Raw genomic sequence first — 24,683 nt, 5'->3', positions numbered from 1 at the left:
GTTAAAAGCAATATGGGGAAGTGATTAGGGTATAAAATAGCCCAGATAGTTTAGCCTAAGGTTACCATTTTCTCCATACAATACCTCGATACAGTAAGTCACGAAAACCAACAATTTTGGAAAATTTGTCGCTTTGACTCGCACGCACCCCAAGAGTTGCTAGTGTTTAGCTGTCCAACGGTCATTTGGAGCTCCGCTACACAGTTTCTTTAAAAGAAACACAAATTTCCAATGTTTTTGGTGATATACACTGACATAATATCTAAGCACTCATCACAACGTCCACTGGGAAAAGGCGTCATTAGATTCGATTAAATAGTCACTTACTTGATCGCATGGATAAATTTTGACGAAGAAAAGAAAATAATAATGAAATAAAAAGTCTCCTGAGGGAAACCTCTTTAATGTTTATTTTTTTTTTGCTTGAGAAAATTGTCTAGAAAAAATAAAGCGAGCTAGACCTAGCTAGTAAAAAAACTAGTCTCACGTCTCGAAGTTTTTTTTTTTAAAATTTGGGTGAACTTTAAAATGGCTTTCAGTTTGCAACGGGAAATTATACATAAGCTGGAGAAACTAGAGTTTCTCAACTGTATAGAATATTCCTTTATGCTTGACTTCCTGACATCAGGAAGTAAATGCTGTTAGTAAATAAGGAAGAAAAGCATTAAAAAAAGTTCAGGTAAACTCGAGAGTCAGGTTGACAGTGTGGCTTTAATTCAGTTCTCTAGAGTGAAATCCCCTCATTGCGTAAGTATCTTAATATAAGTTCTCAGGCATTATTTTGAATCAGATTGCAAGCTTGTTGACAAGTTTTTTGTGAATAAAATTTTGTTTGTTGGGCAAATTTCGGATGAGATGGGCTATACATTTCTTGTTGGGCACCTTTTCGAACTCTACGACTTAAAGTGTAAAATTAAGGAAAAACAACACAGAAACTAAGTTAATAGACAACTTCGTAGTTTTCAGTAAGTATATTTTAGTTTTCAGTTCCATGAGATTTACTTCATGATAAAAATAGTAAACCTTGGAAATTTGATTTCAATGCCAGTATTCCCCGCGAGCGGATGTTATATGACTCAGTAAAGTACGACACTAAAAGGCAACAAATTGGTCTCGTCAATATTATTATGATTATTTTGTCTCGGTAGAAAAATATATGGACATATCATATCTTTCTTTCCCTTTCTATAAAGATGTTGGAGAAAGCTGGAAATTTAAGGGTGTAAATGTTTTTTTTGGTCCACGGCGAGACAAAAATTTTTTAGTTGAATGAGAGCTGGCGTTAAGTACCTTAGAATAGTAGTCATTGTAAGGTTCCTCGTGAAAAGTTTCTTTAACAGCAATAGGGAAATCTGTAACATCAGCATTCTAGTCAAAACAGTAGAAGAGGAACGCCTTTATGCCATTCGCAATCCATTTTCCGGTCAGTTTTTGCCAAACACTTGTCATCATTGATGTAAACGAAATTGGTTTAATATGAGGGTCGTTTGAGTTGGTCCCAGAGTTAAGAGGGTTGAGGGAGGGATTCAGGATCTGCGTTGCAAACGATTTCAACCAAATTTCAGTCCCATCAGGTGTGCGGTTCTTTTGTTTACAAACAAGGCAGAACTACCAGGAATCACTAGGTCATTGGTAAAACAAAAGCCGGCTATGACAATGGGATCTTAAACTGCGTAGAATGACGCGAAGGGCTTTTGAGGAAAGCTACTCCTCGCTACTTTAGCCTTTTAGTAAAGACATCGTTTAAAAGAGGCTCTTATATAAAGGCCCCGATAAGGACGGTAGACAACTTAAAGTTGATTCTTCTTCATTGCGATGTAATAAAGTGGCATTACACAGTTTTTTTCTAGTTTATTTACTTCTGTTGATGTTGAGAGTATTGCAATATTTTTTGATTCGCAAAGGAAATTGTCCGCGCTTCGTTTGTTTATTGTCACGAAAGAAAACTAACTCAATTGGTTGAAATACAGTAGTCAAAGAACTGCTAAAGCTTTTTAACAAAACATGAAACAGTAGCTCTGGAAAATTCTCGTTTTTGATATTTAGGGCTTCATTTTCTTCGATTTATTAAAACAAAAATCACTTTACCTGAGTTTTGACGTTTTGAAAATGACTAATTGAAATAGTATTTGATTCCTTTGCAAGAAATGACAGCCGATTCTGTTTTAATAAATGACAGAACTCTCAATTCTACAGAAAAACACATTATCGCGCACGCAAATTAAACCGTGGTTATATTAATAGCGCCTTATCGAGCGAGCAAAGTTGTTTGTACACGAAAGAGACAAACTAAACTATTTATTCAATTTGCTCGTTGCCAAGATGCCTGCGATAGCAAAGTCCTTGGAAGAAAAAGATTAACTCTGAAGGAGACAGTTTAGAAAAGCTTTGTAAATTTTAATCAAGTGTGTTGTCATTTTGTTTAAATAAAGAGGGTTATTTCCATTTTCCCCCTAGTTTTAAGCTCAAAGATTATGCAATAAAAAAGTAATTTAAAATATAGAAATCGAGAAGATACATGTATCTTTTTTCTTCCTCCGGTATTTAAAATTCGAAAATGAATGAATTTTATAATTATCTTCCCAGGTGAGAAATAATTAGTCTGGGTAAAAATCTAACTTGAATTATTCAACTAAGACAAAATCCTTTAAAAGCCAAAAATATTGTTTATGGGCACAAAGTCAACCGTTTCCGGAGAAATTCTGAATTTCATTCGGACATTCATTAGCTAACAATCTTGTCTATGTTTCCGGAAAATTCATGCGTGAATAATACATAAAAAATACTATAGAAAAGTTACTCTTTTCCTCAGGAAAAATCGTTTAAAAGAGGGCATTGTATTTTTTTGCAACGGAGTTTTATCTTTGTAAAATGAAATATGTACATCTTTGTTTTTTTTTCTTTCCTTCATCAAATTGTATGAAGTTTGTCTAATGCAAATTCGCAAGCTTTGAAGAGTAGAGTCATTTCTTTGTTTCTTTATTTTTCACATAGTGTACAATAAAAGTAAATAAACAGGACTGAAAACCGCCCAAACATAAAAAAAATGTTTGTTGAGAAAACGTCTCGAAAAACGTGTCGTCTCTGCGAAACTCATAAACGCAAAATTATCGATGTCAAGGTTGTTATGGTAACGGTGGTGAAAGGCTTGAGAGAGGGGGAGGATTCTTGTCTTCGATGAAACTTACTTTCCGGTAATCATAAAACACGTCACAAGGCATCGAGGCTGTACAAACAGTGATGAATAGCCTGTTTATTCTTGCAGAAGTATTTATAAAGCCCCTATACCCTTTTAGCACATTTATTGTTGAATTTATATATATAGCAGAGCAGGAGGCTCTAAGTTTAAGTTTTTTGTTTTTTCTCAGCGAAGATCAACCGAAACGAACAGTGCCGCTCTTGAGGGGAAATGAAAGCCTACAGAACCGCTTATCTGTTGAAATCATTATAAACTCGTTGACAAACAGCTGGCCTCCAAACGTCGTACCCAGTCAACCAAAATAGAAATCCGATAATATCGACAATTGGTACAAAGAGACGGACCATTCGTTTGAACAAGAAAGAAAAAGTCGGCCAACAACACAGAGGACATTTCACGAAAAGCCAACCAATTCAGCTCATTTATTGCTCACGTGAAGGTTCAACTGACCATCGCGAGGTCAATCAAAACAATTTGAGCAAGGAAAACTCGTGTTTCCCCTCTGTTAATAACACCTAAAGTCATTGGCCCACGCCGACTTCAGCATCTTTTAAATTTCTTCTTTCCACTGTGCGTGGGAGACAAGTTAATGGCAATGAACGTGGTCTAAAACAGCAAGCACTTCGGAAAAACTCGACGCGTCTCTTTGCCGCACCGCCTGGTGACGACTTGTTTTTCAGAAACTGTCGTTTAGAACGTCAAGTGAAAACAGTATCACTTTCTGTCGTGCTTTTTAACACAAACAGATTTTTGGCTCACGAGCAGGATTTTGCAATTAAACAGAACAGGGCAACAAAAAATATTGTTGTCTCTTTGTGCACATTAGGGGAAAAACCTCGGCGTTAATTCGCTTAATTGATAATCTGCCAAAGTGAAGGAAGCGCTCTTTAGCCAGGAGAATATAAAAAGGTTGTCAAGAACTACCTACGGCGGGGGCTTACCTGAGGAAAAGGACGTTCATCGTGTTTCGTCAACGTCTTGAAACTAAGTCGTGAGAGAATTTGCAACTTTCTGTCATTCAGAAGATCGGATTGCTTAATTCGGATAGGAGACAAGTGGAAAAATAATCTGGCCGACCTTAAAAACTGTCAAGAAGAAAATATACTGTAGTTTTGCACGTCCAAGAGAAGTCATCCCCAAAGAAAGACCACGCAGATAAAGAAATCAAAGCGTTTAACCGTTGCGCAGGACGGGGATTTGCGTAAAGGACAGATTAACGGTTGAATATTTCCAGTTCAAGAGAGAGAGAACTCTTCACAGACATTTAAACTAGATAACCTTAGGAGTTTAATCCCAATCTTTGGACCACGCAGAGAAGCTTGAATCTGTTAAATTAAGTCGTAGTCATCGTGGTAATCTACAAGCAAGTCAAAACAAACTTCACTAGTGTGCATTTGGATGGCATTTTAGTGAATATAAAGTAATATCGCAGAACATGGAAAACAACGGCACCCTCCCTGATTCGTACTTCAATGCGGTTTTCGACAGCTTTCTCATCCTTCTCAGCGTCGCTGTAATAGCCGTCAATTTGCTGGTCATCTCGCTGTTTGTTTGTCGAGAATATCTGCAAACGAAGACCAACAGTTTGTTAATCAGCCTCGCTGTATCCGATCTATTGGTCGGCTTGCTCGGGATACCAATGAATGTGATTTGTAACGCCTTCCTCGATGTCGGGGTGTGCATGGCAGCTGCTCTTATCTATCGTTTCATCGCTGTCTCCACCATTTACCACATTCTACTAGTAACTCTTGAACGCTACATTTATGTAATGTACCCCATGAAGTACATAAATATCGTTACTGTACCGCGTCTACTCACGGTCATAGCCGCAGTGTGGATCTTCTCCCTGTTTGCCGCTCTGATTCAACTCGCCTGGCTAGACCCTTCAAACTTTTTCTACCAAACGAAAACCCCTGAAGAGATCAGGTTCGATGTGGGATACCACATCTTTGGAAGCGTTTTCTGCTTCTTTCTCCCCGCAATAATAATGGCCTACAGCTATGTTCGCATGTTTCTGGTCATTCATCGACAAATTAAAGAGATCCAAGGGTTGTACAACACTCGCAGTGCTGGACACGCAAATCAAAAAGCACCCATCGCCACTGAAGCACGAGCCTTGAGTATTTTCGCCATAATGCTTACAGTCTTCATAATTTGCTGGCTTTCCTTTTACGTAAGTGGTTTTCTTTTTGCAGTACTGCCCGGATCCGAGCTGGTGCTGTCCGAGAAACTGTTCATGGCGTTTGATTACATTCGTTTCTCGGTGGCTTTTGTCAACCCCTTTCTGTACGCGTTTCTCAAGCGCGATTTCTCACGCGCGCTCAAATCACTGTGTAGAAGGGACGGAGTTCAGCCAGGTGAGCTTGCCTCGACAGCTTCCGGGTCACGCTTTCGGACGCTGACAATCAATTTCTCTTTGTCGAGATCCTCGGACATGTATAGGGATGCATAACTAAGCTTGTCTAGTGAGTGATAGGGTGCCGAGTGGTGTGGAGTCCATCTATCGATGCTACATAACTGGTATTCCAATCTCTTTTTAACGTTTCAAGAGACTAGCAAAACTCGATACGGTTAATCTCGTCTGAAACTGAGCCACAAACAATTTCGACGATGGTGGCAAACAGGATTGTCGCTCCCAAGGAGGGAAGAGAGAAAAATCGACAAAGGAACCAATATATATAGTACATTACGCATTCCGCACTATCCTCGAACAATGCAAATAATGGAAAACAAAAGAAAATATATTTAAAAAGCTAGAGCAAGCCACACTATAAACACTTATAGAAATAAAAAAGAGGCGATTAATGTAAGAGAAGTCGGAAAAAAGACCTTCCTCAGTTCCTTGACCACAGTGAAAAAGGGAGAGCTAAAACAAGGGATGGTCCAATGGTGTTCTGTTATCTAGGAGAGTTTGCGGCTGGTGTTCCAAGCGATTTTCATTATTTTAAATTTTCATAATTTACTTTGGAAATATATCACACACATTTGAAGCAAAGTAGCTCCTTAGATCACTGACATTTATGACGGAAGAAAAGCAAATATCGTCAAAACATCACCGGGAAGCCCGCCATTGCTGCCGATTGAAGAAGGCAACTTGGTGAGTGGCCAGTAGAGAATTGTACTTGCACTGGACGCTTCTATTAGATACATAGCTATAAATAAACAAAGGATCAGAAATAGATCTTTTATAGCCTTCATAAATAAGTCAGTGAGGTGAATGCGAGTGACTGAAATTTTAATGTTATTTCGTTTGTGTATTATTAAGTGATTGAATTATGCAAAAAGTCACAATTTCCCCGCGAGTGCGGCAAATCGACCCTGCATCAAAACCGATATTGCTCGTTAAAAGTCAGTGAAATCCCGGTTCCGTTGCTTTACAAAAGATAAGCTGCGATTTCTTTGGTTTAAAATCAAATTAATACAAAAACGCGATAAATGGTTGTTAGTCCCACGAAACAAAGGCAATTTTTTATGCTTCCCGGACTTGTCTTTAAATCGCCCATGGTGGCGGCGAAGCAAAGAAGCTGAATAGCTTGGGGCACGTTATTAACAAAAGGCATGTTGTACATTTTGCTTTGACTTCATTAATGGCCAGATTTCATAAAAAAATCAAACGACTTCGTTTTCCCAATTTTTCAAGATTGTCAGGAGAAGGGTACGCACTTGAAAAACTCTTTTTCCTGACTATTTCAAGGCACAATTGTTTTGATAAAACAAAACAATTGTGGTGTGTTTGAAAATTTCTATTGTTTTCTTTTTACGTAGTTTATTTTTCCTCAGTAAAATTAACTTTGTCGGCGAACAGCCAAAACTCAGATCAAGTAAATGAAAACACAAAAAACAAAACGGGGACAGTTTTTAATAGGAGACTACGAAATCCATTTTGTTTTGGTCTTTTCGGCAAGTCTCTACTTGTCATAAGTGATAATGGAAATGTGATGTAGATTAGGTGCTTTAACGTGTTTGTTTTAGGCTTAACAATGGACAGCGTAAATTAAAGGATTAGAACTGATCTCCACATCTATTATTTTTAAAAGCAAAAAATGAGGGGGTAAAAAGACGCTTACTCACTGGCAGCTATTAAACTAGAGTGAAGAAGTCACACACATCGCAAATTTAACACAAAACAGAATTTCATTAGCGCTTTAACATTAACTCCTGATGTAAAAGCTTATATATTTTTATCCATTTTGCAATCGGATTAGCTGTATAGATAGAGACAGAGCTTCCTATTATCCCAGAAAATCCACAGAGCCAAGTAAAAGTAAAGCGGAAGATTAAAGGAAGTTGTTGGCAAGGACCAATGATATGCCTGAGAAAAGAAGTTCAGTCGGTACCCTCAATTTAAACATGGAATTACGCTTCAATTCTGAATAAAAAAAAATTCATGGTATGACTATGAAAATGCATGGTTATCGAGTCCTCCCCCACCCCCGCCACCCCTCGGCTCGGAAATTTTTAAAATTTCTCTAGGACTTTCGAATTTTTCGTAGTTTTTGACAGTTATGTTTCATGCTTTGGCTCTCTTGGGATGTGCATATAAACGCATTTTGTATATTTCAAAATAAAATCGTATTCCTAGTCAGGTTGTAGAAAATGTTCTCCCCGCGTTCTAAGATCAAAGATACACGTTACTTTAACCCTTTAAACCCTAAGATCAAAATTTGATTTCTCATTTGTTGCCCTATTCATTTCCTTGAGAAGTAGTGGGGAGAAGTTGATAAAAATATCAAGCAACTTCAACTTGTGTAACCATGTCCGTAATTCTCATGACCTCTCTGTTTTAACAAAGCATTGATATTACAAGGAGAAATTTGAGACTGACCAACAGGGGCGGATCTAGGGGGGGAGGGTGCAGGGGGTGCGCACCCCCCTGAGATGACCTGCGGTTTTCTAATAAAACTGGTATTCTGCAAAAAAAAACTATGTGGTTTATTGGTGTTGAAGTAGAGCAAGAGACGAGTGCACCCCCTCCTAAAAAAAAATCCGGGATCCGCCCCTGACCAACCAGCATGTGTTGTGGAAAAACAGAATAAAAGAAAATTTAACATTGTAAGAGAATGTTATTCAGCTCACTCGTAATAATAAGGCGATTCACAGGCTTACTGCCCAACGTTAACAAAGAGCGGAATGGATCTAGTCACTGGCATCGCGTTACCTTCCCATGCTCCTTTGGGTCATCGAAAATTTGGTCTCGCGTGACGTGCACGCGAGGAGAGTAAGCGAAACATTAAATTATTGGAAGTGAAGGCTATTGTTGGCCAGGCCAAATATTTTACATCTTGTTTGATCTTTCCACGTAGGACAAATCTGGTTATTTGCACGCTGTGACAGCTGACTTCAACAGAAACAAAGTCCTTTCTTGAACGACAAACATGGCTTTTATTTAATTCAAACAAATATCCTTCTCGTTTTGTAAAAAACGTTATTGGGTAATCCATTAAGTAAATACACAATTCAAATATACCATGCACCTGAATGAACATTGAGAACATCGAAATATACAACGGTTGGCTTTCAAGTACGTTTTTAATTAAAAAAAATTGTTCGTATTCATTAAAATGACCTCTTTAGCTCGTAAGTTTTATTTTCCCAATACAGGTCATGTGATAATACCCTTGAGAACTGTTCCTTTCAAATTTCATCTAATTCACGTGCACATCTGCGCATAATTTATGAAAAGACAAAGGGGTTAAGTTGCCGGGGAACTCTATTGGGAAAACAAAACATACAAGCTAAGGAGGTCTATTGTAAGAGAGAAATTAACCATTTGCACATCTCCCATAATAAACCTTGTTTGCCCCTCAAACTTTTGCATGAGCATCGTGTTCAATTTCCCTTGGACCGCTGTAATCCCCAGGAGTAAACAATAGTTACGTAAAACTTTGCGGGCGAACGAGATGTATTCTTGGAGATGTGCAAATTGCGAATAGCCTCATTCCCAAGACAAGCATAAAGTTTGCGTGTACTAAGTATTAAGTTGTGCGCACCGAGTTTTGGGACTTAATCGCTGCGTACAAAAAGTGACTTCTCATTTTAAGTTTAGATTTATTTCAAGATAAATTTGCAATAAATATCAAAAGAGATTAATAAATAGAATTACAACCTATTCCAGACCATAATGTCGACCGGGTAGCAATCTTTCTGACCCCAGTTGGTCAAAAGGTGGAGAGCTCGATGCACTGGAAAAATCTCTAACCATTGGTAAACTCAGCTGTGGTTTCCCTGATAACTTATTCAGTAGACAGCGATTTATCTGGGTTGTTTAAGCTGGGTTAAGATATCCTAGGGTTTGTGCGAAATTTGAATTCAGATATGAAAGTTTTAAAAGCAAACTCAGGTTTAATTCACTTTGTTTTCAATTTTTATGATTGAATGCTCTAGAAAGAATAGAGAAAATTATCCGAGAAAATACTTTTGAACAAAAGAAAAAGAAACCCGGGTTAAAATTTAACACTAAGCTACCGCCAGTAGGTACTGATGGTCGAGCACCGTAGCAGGCAGTAAGCAGACTCGTACCCAGTCGCTATTTATGCGTTTTTGGGGTGAGAGAAGATTGGAGGTTAGGTTGAGGCGCGCGGGGTCTTATGGGAAGGTACGAAGGAAAAATACGAAGGAAAAATAGCTGTACCTTCCCATGAGACCGAGCGCGCCTCAACCTAATCCTTAATCTTCTCTCACCCCAAAAACACAGAAATAGCGACTGGGTACGAGTCTGAGCAGTAAGATCTGCCTCTCTGCTTGCTACGCCCCTATCCTCTCGCCCCCCAACTCGATATCCTGGGTCACAAACCAGAACATGGATACAAATTCACAAATATATCCACAGACTTGTTTGGGAACGTGTTAGGGGACGGTTACGGCTCTCCTATGTTCTAGAATAAATCTATTAGCCACCACGTATAACAACATTTAAACCATGTTGGGCGTACACGCTTGTTTATATAACAACCATAAAGACCTTTGTAAGACGGAAACTTCTCTGACAGTGATCAGTGGCTGGATGGTCTGAGCGAGCTTCACTTGCCTGTCTTTAACTTATCACTCAATCAGACAATTACTACTATAATATTGCCGTTTAGTAAGTTCGGTTCCATAAATTTTCAGATGTTAGAGTATTTAACCCTCAATGCATTTTGCGTAGGAGTGAATGAAATTTTACTTTATGTTAATAACAAAGAAAACTGACTTTCCTGGCGGTGTAAGCATGACTAACTTTATCAAAAGGACGTGGTCACGAGTAAAGGATCCTCTTCTGCTCCTGTTTTGCATTTTACGTCCTTGTCACTCTCTGCTCCTTTGCTTTCAGGCTTCTGTGGCAGAAGAGAAGGTATATATTTAAGGCTACGTCAAAACTATATCGGATAGCTTTTGGCGCCGACATGAAAAGCTATCCCGGTAATAGTATGAACAGTAACGGTCCAGGGGCCCGTTTCTCGAAGCTCCCGGTAATTACCGGGCCCGTTAAGCTGTTTTGTTTTCCATTTTAGAAGGGAGTTTTAAAAGTTTTGAAAATTATACAGTAGAGTTATTAGCTAACGAAACAAAGTGGACTTCATTATAGGTCAGAACACACCCTACTTTTCTTGAGACTTTGATTTAAAAATATGATTCCGGGCCCGTTAAGTTATCGGGACTTTCGAGAAACGGGCCCCTGCAGGACAGGAACAAGGCGTTCACACACATCCAACATTGGCCGCATTCACACTAGAGACGGATTATCCGTTGGATAATTCGCGTCACTGACAGATAATACGTCTTAACTTTAAAATGAAACGGTCTTATTTTTTGATGGACAACCCGCCGTGCTTGATCCATCGGTTTTTCCGTCAATTTTGACGACTAATTCTTGCCAATCGAATATATTTGTCACTTTCCCTTTGAAAAATGTAACTAATGAACTTAAAGAAACTACACACTACATCTGGAGTGCATAGAAGTCCTTTGTTGCTTTTTAGTAAACGTGAGTTCTTCCATACATTTTCTGTAATCCGACAACACAAACATTACAGTTAATGTATGGACGAAGTCCAATTATCTAAAAAGCGATAAAGGACTGCTGTGCTCCCCACATTTAGTGTATAGTTTCTTTAAGTTCATTAGTTAAAGTTTGCAAAGAGAAACTGACGAATGTATTCAATAAAGAAGGATTAGTTGACTTTGAATTCCCATTCAAACTTATGACTTTCCCGCCATCTTGTCCTGATTACCCAGGATGCCCTCAAAACAATGCAGGGGTCAATAGGTTCGACCACTATTGGAAGTAATTGGACATTTTCTTCCGAGCCTCCTGTTTCACTGACTGAAAAATTATCTTTTTCAAAAGAAGTAACTTACCTCTTCGCCATCCAGACGTTGTTGGTCTTCCTGTGTTCTTCGCGGTCTTTTCGATGCACAGTCTGGTAAGCAGTATCTTATTTTGAATAGCAGTCGCGAATCAACCTCATCACACTGGTGATCACCTGTGAACAGTAAACACTAGCTTACTGTAACAACTGTGAAAGGTTGGAACCCAGGAGTCGTTTCAAAATTAGGTGGAACATGATCGTCGGGGTGAATGAAGTCACGAATAGGGCAGTTGTTGACAGTGAATGACGTTTCGACAACCTGTGTGGTTGTCATCTTCAGATTCAAAGCGCAAAGTGTATTGTTTCGATTTACTGCTCTGGGGGCATTTTTTGTTAGTGCTTCTGGACTTGCTTGCCTAGATAATTTTTTCATATTTTAATTTTTAATGTCTTTAATGCAATGTAGTATAATCGGACAACGACTAATTTGTCAGCCCTCCTTTTTCCTAACTTGGAATAAAATCCAATGGCATTCAGAAACCAGAAACGAGTCAAGCGTGACAAAAACCGCTAAGCGCGTGACGCGATTAGCGTCTCGCTAGAGGCCTAGCGTCACTGATACTTACCTCGCCATAGGACGCTGACGATGAGTCCAACACCGTAGGTGACACCAAAACATACAGCACTGTACCACAACCAGGATATTCTGTATAATACAAGCCCTTCATACTCTGGAGCTGGCGAAGCACTAGTGGTATCAAAATACACAAGAAAATGTGACTTGTGTTACAACTTGATGTTTTTACTATGCATGGGTCAGTTTCACAAAGTTTTTACAAGTGTAGCCATTGTTTGTAGAGTTTGAAAAAAAAAAAAAACCGCTACGTATTTTACACACTTGACTATGGGAGACACGAAAGAATGGACTGCAACCTGCAGCTGTTACTGAGGAACCTACTCGGCATTATTCTTCAGATTTACAGTCAAGTCGCCTGAAAGTCATCTTGCCCGAAATTTTTGTCATGCTCAGCAACATCCTAACAATCTTAATCGCGCTTGTTTCGTTTCATTAAATCTTTATGAACAAGATATAATACTCTTTTGACGTGCTTGTTTCGTTTCATGAAGGCTGAAAGATCGGGAGAGGGCTTAGCCTTCTACAGTATAAATAACCGTACTAACTTTTTAGGTGAAAAAAAGTAAAATGAAGCTTTCCGGGGTGTCTTTGTTTTTCGGAAACGCGCAAAAACTTTAAACAAGAGGGTGATTAGCCTGTTCCAAGCTCTCAGATAGTGGGGAAGACGAGAAAATAAAAGGTTCCTGCTTTAAGTTAAATCTCGTACTCGTACTTGTACTCGTGTCTCTATTAATGGGGTGTCCATATTAAGAAGGTTGAAAATTTAGTTAAAATGTAAGGGCTTTCTCTCCTCCGTAGACTGTGAGCAGTCTCTTATTTTTCTTTGCAAAGTTACTGCACGCGAGACTAAGCACGCGAGTGGCAAATTAAGCCGCGAGCCGCGAGAAATGAGGGCGTAAGCCCGAGAAGAAAAATAAATCCCTTATTGTAACAACAACGTCGTGGTTTGCAATCGCGCTGGATGAGATAAGAACTAGACGGATTTTAAGAGAAAAGGCGGACTGCAAGCAGTCTACTTCTCCGTGAACAAAGCTCACCGTCCATAATAAAGAAGTGTCTGTATTAACCCTTTAAGCCCCAATATCCACATACAAATTCTCCAAACTGATCTCTATATATTTCCTTGAAGAATGAGTTGAGAGAATTTGATAAAAGATCAGGCGATTTTCTCTTAGGTGATCATTTTATTAATCCTCATAACCTAATCTCTTGACATTGTATGGATATCATTGGGAGAAAATTGATGTTGGTCACTATTGGGACTTAAAGGGTTAGGAAGGTTTCCATAAAGAAGGGTTTGACTGTTGTTACCTTGTTGTGTTTACTGCAGTGGTTGTTGGGATGCTGCTGTTTGAGGGTGTGGTTGCACAGCCAGCAGTGGATAAAGGGGGTTTAGGCACTGGTGGAGGGTACACTATAGCACCAATACTTATCCACAGACCTACAGCAAAGCCAAGTAACCAACCTATGTAAACACCCTGCATGTGAAAAATAAAATAATAAATAATATAGTATAATAACAAAAAAAAAAACCACAAACAATGTTTGCACAGTCAAATCCCTGCTAACTTTGAAGACACCTACGCAATATCTACTCTCATCTACTAGGAAGATACATGGAGATTGCATGGCAAGAATTAATTATAAGAGCAACGGATACCCTTGCATGAGCTCGCCGAGTGAAAATTCCAAGACAAAATACTCCAACAACAGGACCTCCGACAACACCAAACACTTTGTAGAACAACTGAAAAGAAAGAAAATCCAGACATAAACATGACAATTTACTGGTAACGGGGAGGATACTTGACCTGAACAATCCAAAATAACAACAAAATTTGAGAAAGATGATATTTCAGTCAGTGACACAGGTGGCTCAGAAGAAAAAATCCAAGCAGTGTTCAGTATAGAAATTGGTCAAAGTGGGTCATACGTCCCACATGGCATTTTAAATTGGGTCATTTCAAAAATGGAGTGGTTCAAAGTATGATATTGAAACTTTGAACAACTCTAATGGACATCTTCATGCTTTTCATATTCAACTGCCATTCTCTTTATGGTGAAAAATGAACTTACACTGTAGCTTTTGTTGCTGTTTCATAATGGAACAAAAACAAAAGAAGGCGAATTGATCGGCAAAGCAATGTATGCAGAAAGTCCAAATGAACACTCTGGTCTCTCTCAGAATTGCATGGAATGCCTGACATAAAGACTAATAATAATTGTAAGCATGAAGTCTGAAACTGAATGACAGTCATTCCGTGTGCTCATTTCAGGCTAGTATGCCCACCTTTTCTTAAAATTTACATTTATTATTACTTGCTGCTTTGGAAGTACTTATATATTCAGGAAGTAACTTTTTTGCGTCAGCATGTCTCCATGATAATTTTATTTCGGGTCAGAACAGAATATTCTGCATCAGTGATGCAAAAACACAGCCTAGATTGAACACTGTCCAAGTAATCCCACTAGAAGTCAAACCTATGATTTTCTGGTTACTAGTCCAGATGTTAACAATAATACAATGAAATCCCGCTCTACGGCCACCTTGGTAATATGGTCACCTCGTTATTACTGCCACTTTTTTTTGGCCACCTGGCAAAAACCGCCATGCATTTTTTTGTAAAAAAAAAACCTCGTTAATACGGCCACCCCGTTAATACGGCCAAATTTTTTTGTCCCATTGATGACCGTATTAACGGGGTTCCACTGTAGTATTAAGAAACTATTTGCAAAACAAAACAAACAAACACAACTTCTTAAAGAGCTGAAAATGTGACAACAACCTTTCAGTTACAAAGAGTATAGTTCTGCATTATTTTTGAAACTTTCTGAAGAATTTAGCAGCCTAAATTGAAGATTTTTAGGTGTTTGCCTGTCACCCTCTTCTCCTGCACAGCTTCTAAGCTGTCAAAAACTGTCAAGTAATAAAATTAATATTAATTATTTTGATAATATAGAATTTCAAATTCTAGAGGCAACAAACCTGTAAAATTGCACCAAGCTGAGTGGCAAGAAATGAAAGAGCGACTGTCAAAACACCAAATCCTAATGCTGCAAATGAAAACACAAAATATCACTGGAAAATGTACTAGCACTAGACTGCTTGCAGTCTGCCTCTTCTCTTAAAATCCGTCTAGTTCTTATCTCATCCAGCGCGATTGCAAACCACAATGTTATCATTACAGAGACGAAACAAGAAAAGACGGACTCTTATTTTTTCTTCTTAGGCTTACGCCCTCGTTTTTCATGGCTCCTGGCTTTGCCACTCGCGTGCTTAGGTTTCGCGTGCAGTAACTTTGCAAAGAAAAACAAGAGACTGCCCGCATTCTATACTAGCACAAGTTACAATGACTGTGTATACCGGTGCAGATACAGTCATTTCCTTTCAGGTGATTAAAAAGATTCATGTACATGTATGAGCTTTCAACGTAGCTGGTTAGCGATGATTATGATGATGATGTGAGAATTAAGATAGCACACGTATTGAATGGGACAGAATCTGAGTACTTGATTATACTACTGATGTGATCCACAACCATGGTCTCTCAGAATAGCAATTGGATGCACAAATCTCTGAGCAATGTACTAAGAACTCTTGGACTGCAAGGCCAGTTATTGTTGGATCACATGACTTGTGGCAAGGTATTAATTTTCAGTTTGAAGTTCTCAATACAGAAAGCAACTGAGTCAAAATTAAGTAAACTGACCTAGCAATTTTGAGTAAAATGTAGCATGCATCTCAGAAAGCTCCTTCTTTTTATATCTACACCAAGGCTTGATAAAGTCTTCCAGTACAACGGCTGCTAATGAATTCAGTCCAGAAGACACTGTGCTGTACAACAAAACAGTAAACCAATAAACTTATTAACTGGGCATAAAAGCACAATAATAATTAATATCAAAAGTAGGTTGAGTTTGATCATCCAGGTGAACGTAGTTCTGAATAGGAGTGTTGTTGTTGACAGTGACTGGCGTTTTGAGAACCTGTGCTGTAGTCATCTTCAGAGTCAACGTGAGTTGTATCACGTCAGTTGATGGTATTGTACTTGGGTTATTGATCTGATTGGTCAATTATGCGGCAATATTATTGGTCATCTGTCGGTTAAGCCGTGATGTTATTGGCTATGAAGACTCGTTATCAGTAATTGGTGCATTTCAATCCGTCTATTGTCACAGTTAAACATTTGTCTATTGTTAGTCAAATTGTCAGTTCTCTAGTCGTTCCCTCGTAGTTAGTTTTGCTTGATCTCGTCAATAAGTCATTTGTACAGCGCTGGTAACTATTGGCTACGATTGAGTGGTGTTTGTTCTGAGTTAGTAAACCAGCTTTCTAAAGTAAGATGTTGATAGTAGTGTTTAGAATACATTATACATGTCGCAGAGTCCCAGTCAATTTGATGTTTCGTCTGTAAATGGTGCTCAGCAATGTGATTGTTGATGTCACCATTCCTCGTCACTCGTTCGTGTTCAGTCAGTCGCGTACTTAGGTTTCTGCCGGTTTCACCAATGTAAGAAGCCTGGCAGTCGCAGCATTTGATCTTGTATACTGCTCCCTGTTTTTCCTCCAGTTTGTCTTTGTCCTTGACATTAGCAAGCAGTCGCCGTAAAGTGGTTATCGGTTTGTGTGCAACATGCATATTGTAAGGCGACTGCCAGGCTTCTTACTATCTTTTTGATATTTCAAACCTGCTGGCTACTTCAATTTTTACTGAAACCCCTATTAAACTACTACTGTATATACCTGAGTGTGCCACTAAAGAGACAAGCCATAAATAAACCAGGTACACCATAAAGTGATCCTAAGACATTCATCACAAAATATGGCAGGATCTGTGGAATACATGTAGGCAAAATAAATAAATGGAACAACCTTACTGATAAAAAGTGTTATTAGCTAACTAAAAACAACAATAACAATCAAACAAACAGAGATTAAGAGAAACAAAACAAAGCAGGAAATGAGAACTACCTGATCAGCTTTCTTGATTTGATCGTTTGCGATAGGATCACAGTCTGCATAAAATGCATAAATCACACATCCACAAAGTGCACAAAGGGAAACAGCAAAGATGCTAAGAGGCAGGTTAATCCACACAGCTCTATAATAAGAATCAGAAAATAACGCTATCAGGAAATGGCAAATTAGGGTTTATTATGTATTATACAATGATGTGACAATGTTACAGCTGTATGTGCGCTGTGATTGGTCATTGCTTATGGTCTGTTAGAGTGCTGATCGATATATGGATGACGTCACAGGAAACTTGTTTTCTTTGATTTCTTTAACATCATGCACGATTTTGGATTAAGCAAGTGAAAGCCTAAAAAAAAGTTAAGCAGGAGCTGTTTACAATGAAGAAAAATGGAGAAACGGAGACAAAAAGAGTTCTTGACAACTTGAGAACGCCTAAACTGCAAGAAATGTTCACAACAGTTGCCATCGGATGGGCATGTGTGATTTAAAGAAAGTTCCATGAATGAAAATTATTTTGCCCAAGAATTTTGTCCATGATTGTAGGCTAACAATTACTGAGACCTTAATATTATTCCAGATATCAAAAACCAAATCTAATAATAATACTGTTTTATTAAAGGCAGACAGAGAGTGGGAACAATGATGAAAAATAGTGGAGATTATTTGCCTTTAAAATTTAAATTGACTTACATATTGGCTTGTTTGTTGGACTTGGCTGCCAAGAATCGCTGAACAGCTGTTTGATTGACAGCCCAGAGTGGAAACAAACCAAATGCTCCACCAATGACCAAAGTCCATATCGATAGGCGCTGAGTTGGATCTGGGTTAAGACTGTTCAAAGGCCAGGGAAAAAAAATACTCACTTCAGCTACAGTATGCGAAAACAAGCACTTAACTTTCCCTAAATTACCGGTACATGGTACTAGTAAATTCGCAAAAATGAACCTCAACTTTGACTATAAAGCAAGACCTGTTTCAATCGATCTATGATCATCTTCAGTTGCACATAGTTATACAGTTAGTATAGGTAATTATGTGATTTTGAGTGCAATTTGGAAAGAATAAGCACGAGTAAACAAAAAACAACAATAGTGGGCTGGTTCACTTTGCGGGCTTTGAAAAATTTACAAGTGCTTATTTATTCCAAATTGCATGAGAAAAATCATGTGATTACTTATTAATAATATGTAACACCAAAAACATAACTAAAACAACAAATTTTGACAGTGCGTGCATTTTTAGTTCATTCAACTGATTGGCTGAAACAGACTACTACCTTTGTCAAATTCAAATTCAAGACCAACACTTTCAAAATCATTCAGCTAAGAACTTGGAAATGTGCAAAGATTGATTTTATATGGTCACCAGCCTTGTTTGCACTTGTTTTACAGTGTACAAGTTTGCACTCACATTACAGAAGAACTGCACTCCTTTCTCAGCCAATCAGAATTGAGTAATTTTTTCGTGATTACAATTTCTTTAAACTCAATGTTATGAATAAAACAAAAGAAACAAGAATGAACTAAATGCAGTCGCATTCATTTGAGTTATCACAGATCCTCGGAAGGACCTGAGGGTCTTTTACTACTGGTAATTCATCGACACATATCATTTTGTAAACTTACTCTATGAAATTAAGTCTCTGTCCCTTGTCTAAACGATCCCAGACATTTCCAAATCCACCAACTTTCTGTACTCCTACAATAAGCACTGCCACAAGACCACCTAACATTACAATGGCTTGAAACACATCATTCCATATCACAGCTCTTATACCTCCCTTGGAAAAATAAAAGAAAAGAGAGTTTACTCAAGCAAAACAAAGTACAAAAAGAAATTGATTGATTGATGTTAACAGAAATGCAAGAACCAAGTGATTCAAAACACTTCATGAGATAATTAACACTATGGGTGATCAGAGATGGGATTTCACACTTTCCCTTGAGCTCTTTAGCTGAGAATAATAATGTAGTTCTGAGCATCAAGTGAAATCTTTTGAGCAATTAATGAGAAAACCAATTTTTAAAGACATATAAATCACTATGAGGACCTTGCAATAAAACAAAAACAAAAACAGTTACTTACTATGGTTGTGTAAAATGTACACACAATACCAATGGAGACTATAGACACCCAAATTGGAAATCCTGTCACTGAGAACAAAACAAAATGCATGACCGTTATATTACTGAGTGACGGTTCTGCAAGCACCATAAATATAATTATATAAATCATGGTGACATTATGAAATGAAATAATAAAATTATAATTGAAAGGCTGGTGAAAGTAAGAATTCAAACTCAAATTCAAACAGCCACAAGTATAGAGTACCTACATTATTTTATACAGTGACACTACTCTAACCGGGGCCACCTAGAGTTAGACAAAGTTGACCAATCGGATTACGGGAAAATAACAATACATTCTGAGAAAGTTATTTGTCAATCATATTGATTACCACAAACAAAATAAACAACATGGATTGACCTCTATGTTTCCTGGATGTCATATATGTAAAGTTTCGAATAGGACATTGTCTAGTGAAACCTTTTGCATTCTTGAAAAACATTTGCCATCGTTTATTAAATTTTGTGCTTTGAGCAACTTATTATTTTCTTTTACTAGCTGCTGATTGGCCTTCAACCAACCTTCTTGGAATGTATTGCTATTTTCCTGTAATCAGATTGGTAAACATTGTCCAAGTGGCCCCGGTTATAGTAGTAGCACAGTTACAGGCATTCTCTTAAGAGTGTCATTTCTTCCAAATACCCTTATTTCCAGCCAATTACCCAATGTAATTTTTTGTTCCTTATTTCACTTATAAAAACAACTTTTGTATGTTGTGCAGTGTCTTTTATTCTGGCAAACCTTTTATAGTTTTATCTTGTCAAGAGGTGACTTTGAAAAAGAGAAAATGTTAAAATGTTTGTCACTGTTAATGATAATTACCTGCTTCTAAAGCTATTGCTGGTCCATAAACTACAATGGCCATATAAAGGGACTGAAAAAAAGAACAGATACCATATGTTCAAGGTGTAAAAATACACCAGGGCCCGTGCAGGGGGAGGGGCTGGGGTGGTCAGGGTACCCCCACTTTTTGAAACATGAATAAATAAAATCAAGTAATATATATTGTTATATAAAAAGTATCTTTGCTGGAATAAGAATCTTCAGCTAGCAGACCTCACAAAAGCCTCTAAATTTATCATTGGACTGTTTCGATCCTATATCTGTAGCCTGCATAGCTGGCGGGATGGTTGTGCCCATGGTTCTTTCTTGGCAGCGGAGCCACCATGAGGGACTTTCACTAGGGGTGAGGCCATGAGGGGAAACTCCCTAGCTCCTAATCTCCACGTGGCTTGGCCGCCAAACACTACGATAATCACCTGCTAATCCCGCCAGCTACGCAGGCCACCATATCTGATGCGTAATAAGCCTCAAAATGCCTATCTTTACAAAACTGCACTTAGTCTTAGACCTCTTCATGTTCAAACCAGCAAGGTTATGCAGCATATGGAATGATGCTTTTTATGAAAGTTCTCGATTAAATCTGAAGACCACTCCACTTAACTGCGGTTTCTTAAAACGATAACTGGCCAATGATGTGGTCTCTGATGCACTTAAAAGCCAGACTGGAAATTTAAAGTTTTGTTCAATGGTTGTGATATTACATGTTTCAGTGACATTCTAGACAAAATGAAGGAGTAACAGGAACTTCAGAAGATCATGATCTGGAAACTTCTGCTGGTGAATCCTGCAGGCGTGGCAAGAGAAAGGTCCTTTTCAGTGGCTTGAAAGTTAAAAACATGGCTCCGCTCAACAATGACTCAAGAAAGGTTCAGTAACCTGACCGTTCTAAACAGCCACAAAACGAGAGCAAACAAATTTGCCTTGTTGATGTAGCAAATAAATGTGCTGTTCGTAACTACAATTATTATTGGGAAAGAATTTTTGGTATAATTAGAGTCCAACTCCCTTCCCCTTTCACCCTTCAAAAGTGGTGGTTGCTGGTCTTCGCATTCTAAAAACTACTCTGCGGGCCCTGTACCCCCACTCCCAACTCGCATAAAATAGAAACAATAAACAGCAACAACAATTATTATATACAAAAAATGTTTGCTTCAAGTACAGCTATTGTTCATGAATCTGTCAACAATTCGAAATTGTTTTATATAAAGAGATATAAAGATAATGAATATAGAGGTACACTTACTGTCTGTATAATGAAACACACGCTGCCCAGAATACGAACTTTACTTGAAAATCTCTTCTCTAAGTACTATAAACAAAACAATTCAAATGAGCACATTATATCTTAGTCCCTGGCCATATATCTGAATATTTTTTAAACACATGTATATTTGTTTTTTATACCCAATCAGCCTTTTGCCCACACTCAACCGGTGAATCTGCTCTCTCCAGAGTTTGTGTTTATCTGAAGTATTTGCAAATTTGTGTACCTGTAGATGACTGAAACTGGATAGAATGTGCGCGTATTTTTAAAAACGCTATAATAGAAGTTTCAACCTACCTGGAATTGGGAGGGATGGGGCCAAACTGTATGATTACACAACCCATGAGAAAATTTTAGGTTGGGGTATTAGAAGAACAAAACAAAATATCATTGTCGCATTTTCTAAGGAGCTCATACCATTTGTCAGACCTGGCCAAACAGACCAGTGAAGTCATAAAAAGTATTACACTATTAATTTGAGCTACATGTACCAAGCCATATAAGTCTGTTCCTTAATAACATGCACAGCAGTGATGGGTTTTAGCTAGAATTTTGAGAAAAAAAACTAATATTTCAGTTTCAAAATGACTGGTCTAGCTAGCCAGCTATGACTTTTGGTAAACAGCCTTACATGTAAGTTTTCTCCAAATCTTAATTTTATTCCTGAAAGCAAGCTAATTCATATGTACTCAAATATCAGAGTCAGATTTACGCTTCCCCCCCAGTTAGTTTTCATATTTTCTTCCAGCTTTCTCTCACTATAACAGGTGGACTTTGGTCAATGATTAACCAACCCCCGTAACCACGTGGATTACAAATCAGCTGAGGCACAACTCTTCGCAAAACTGTCAAAAGTTTAAATATCGAGAGATCAGAAGCAAAAAAAAAGAAATATACATGTAGTAAATACGCGGAAAAAGGGGAAAATCTTTGATAAAAGGCCGCCTTGACATCTAACCAAGATCAGTGAGTTTGCTTTTATAAAACAACAAACGCGGCGCTCTGTCATTTAATTTAACTCAGCACAACTGCTGCATCTTGATCCTACCTCGTAAGAACTCGAAATCTCCACTGCGCGAAACACAGGAACAAAAACCAGCGCCACCGCAGGGAAAAGAATGACATACGACGCAATGATAAGCCAATACTGTGTTCCATAGATGTAAATCTCTGAAGGTACGCCAAGAATAGTAATCGCTGACATGAATGAAGCAAGTAGTGACAAGGCCACGGGGATGCCCATCATCCCGCGATTTGCGAACAGAAATTCCTTGGTTGTTCGCTGCCTTCCTCCGGTAAAAGCATGATAAATTCCAATGATAGCAGAGAGCAGTAACATAACGGCAAAAACGGTAAAGTCGACCGCTCCGAACCGCACTTTTTCTGCCATTCTGACCACGAGATCCACACGCCACGACTGGACAATCAATACTGGCCGATGTTCAATGTGTTTTGGTGTTATATTTCTAAAGGTAGTACGTCATGAAGACCACATTGGAAAGTCCCTGGCACGGTCTCAATTGCATCATTGCCCTTGGATGACCTTTATAAATGCTGACCATCCAAACTTTCAAATTTACATATTCACATAAAATAAATAACATGACAAAACAGTTTTAGACCGCCTGATAAACAGCATAACTGGCACTAGAGGAGGATAGCGAAAACAACGTTTTTCAGTTCTGAAACTGAAGTACTCTTGGCAATTCTTGGTGGGGGTGTGCCGCCGGGTTTTTTTTTTTTTCAGACCAAAAAAATTCATTTTTCACATCCATTTTAAGACCTGGCCTCTAAAATCCATACCTATAATTATGTCATCATTACTTAGAGCAACAAAAAAGGTTTTTCTTTAAATCCATTTCGAATTCTCATATTTCTCCTAGTTTCTTTCTTATTCAATTGGATCGTTCATACACTCCCTCAGTTCCCTCAAAAACCATAACCGAATTCAGACCAAAATGGGCACAAAGTCTATGCCCGTTTTCAGTCCAAAACGGCGCAAAAAACATACCCCCCCCCCCCTTAGTTTGGGGCGGTATATACCTACATGGCGTCGAAGGGGGTAGGCCATTAGGAGATAGGGACAAAAGGGAGGCGGATTTTCCCTTTCTACCCCTCCCCACTTTGCGCCTGCCAAGCAGGCTAATATGGGTAACATAAGCACTTTCCCCGGGTTTCTACACGATTTTAGAAGCGGCAAATACTGCTTCTCAGATGTTCATTTCCTTGCTCTCCCTCTTTCTTATTTCATGAAGTCAGGTGATGAAGTAGCCTGATTCTCAGACATCCGAGGTCGTTAGCGGTCCCTTTCGCTTCCCTCCCGCGAACGACCTCGGACGTCTGAGAATCAGGCTAGTGATGAAGCCGGTTAAACGCAGCACATTACCTTAATTTCAATTTTAAACAAGTTAATTATGGCGGGTCACGATTTCAGTCTCGCGCGCTCGTTGACTGGACAACCAGTATCCTGCGAATAAGTTTTTTTAAAATATAAATAGAAAAGGGCATGATCTCAGGTTAGGCAGCGAGCAGATCATTACCGTAGGTCCGGATTGAAGCTATCATGAAGCTACAATGATAGCATTTTCGTTTTGCCAGCAAAGAGGGATGATTTCTGTATGCCCAGTTTGAAAGTTTTGTTTCATCAACAGAATGCGAAATCTAAGGAGCTGTTTGGAAAATTGAACCATAACCTGCAAATACAAACATGAACTGGAATAATTATCATCCGGTATCGCTGAATACCCACAGAATATAAGCCCTTGCGCACGGTTTCATATTGTTCCCGAGACCGGTTACCCTGCGAGCAGAGGCCCTTCGATCTTCCTGGATATAACTGCCGGTAGGGCCTACCCTAAGTTGGGAAGAGGAGGACTTATCTAGGAAGATCGAAGGGCCTCTGCTCGCAGGGTAGAAACCAGAATGCCCGGGCCGGAATGATTGTGTCCGGAAGCAACCTGGAAGCAATTCCGGTTATAGCTCCCTCGGATATGAGCTCCTCTGTTTATAATCGCACAGTCTATATGTCAACTCTATTTGTTTATAATCCCCTTTGCTTTTTTCTACTTCATCTGTTCGAGCTAGCGCGGATTACTCGCTTAAAATAGATAGGTAAAGAGAACAACAATTTTTAATACAACCAAATGATACCGTGTCGAACCTTGATTTACAATTGTTGCAAAAAAAAGAGAGTATTTTTTAAGTCTCGAGATACGTGGTTTATGGGCTAAATTTGCACTAGCGGTGATTTTTTTCGGATTCGTAACGTATCCGGACAATTTTGGTTTTGTCGTGTACACGCAGATGCATGAATCCGAAATAAAAACCTCCCGGTTTGGTCAGGTTTC

General features: G+C 38.6%; 2 protein-coding genes across 2 annotated transcripts; one reads left to right on the top strand and one right to left on the bottom strand.

Moving 5' to 3' along the window:
- The first annotated feature begins 3,323 nt into the window (after positions 1-3,323).
- Positions 3,324-7,547, top strand: LOC140950557 (histamine H2 receptor-like). The gene has a single exon (XM_073399795.1). The coding sequence runs from the start codon at positions 4,635-4,637 to the stop codon at positions 5,649-5,651; it is 1,017 nt and encodes a 338-aa protein (XP_073255896.1). The 5' UTR covers positions 3,324-4,634; the 3' UTR covers positions 5,652-7,547.
- Positions 7,548-9,931: 2,384 nt separating this feature from the next.
- On the bottom strand, positions 9,932-22,767 carry LOC140950452 (sodium-coupled monocarboxylate transporter 1-like). Its single transcript, XM_073399681.1, has 15 exons — positions 22,385-22,767; positions 21,316-21,381; positions 20,052-20,103; positions 19,188-19,255; positions 18,728-18,882; positions 17,793-17,933; positions 17,097-17,226; positions 16,869-16,957; positions 15,835-15,959; positions 15,111-15,178; positions 13,785-13,871; positions 13,436-13,602; positions 12,114-12,235; positions 11,537-11,661; positions 9,932-10,512 (listed from the first exon to the last, which is right to left on the bottom strand). Exons 1-15 carry the CDS (start codon positions 22,724-22,726, stop codon positions 10,420-10,422), a joined length of 1,830 nt encoding a protein of 609 aa, XP_073255782.1. The 5' UTR covers positions 22,727-22,767; the 3' UTR covers positions 9,932-10,419.
- Between the last annotated feature and the right edge of the window lie 1,916 nt (positions 22,768-24,683).

The sequence above is a fragment of the Porites lutea genome, chromosome 10, assembly GCF_958299795.1.
Source record: "Porites lutea chromosome 10, jaPorLute2.1, whole genome shotgun sequence".
In the NCBI taxonomy this organism is placed as follows: Eukaryota; Metazoa; Cnidaria; class Anthozoa; order Scleractinia; family Poritidae; genus Porites; species Porites lutea.
The sequence above is the reverse complement of the archived record's forward strand: the minus strand, read 5'-3'. Positions and strand labels throughout refer to the sequence as shown.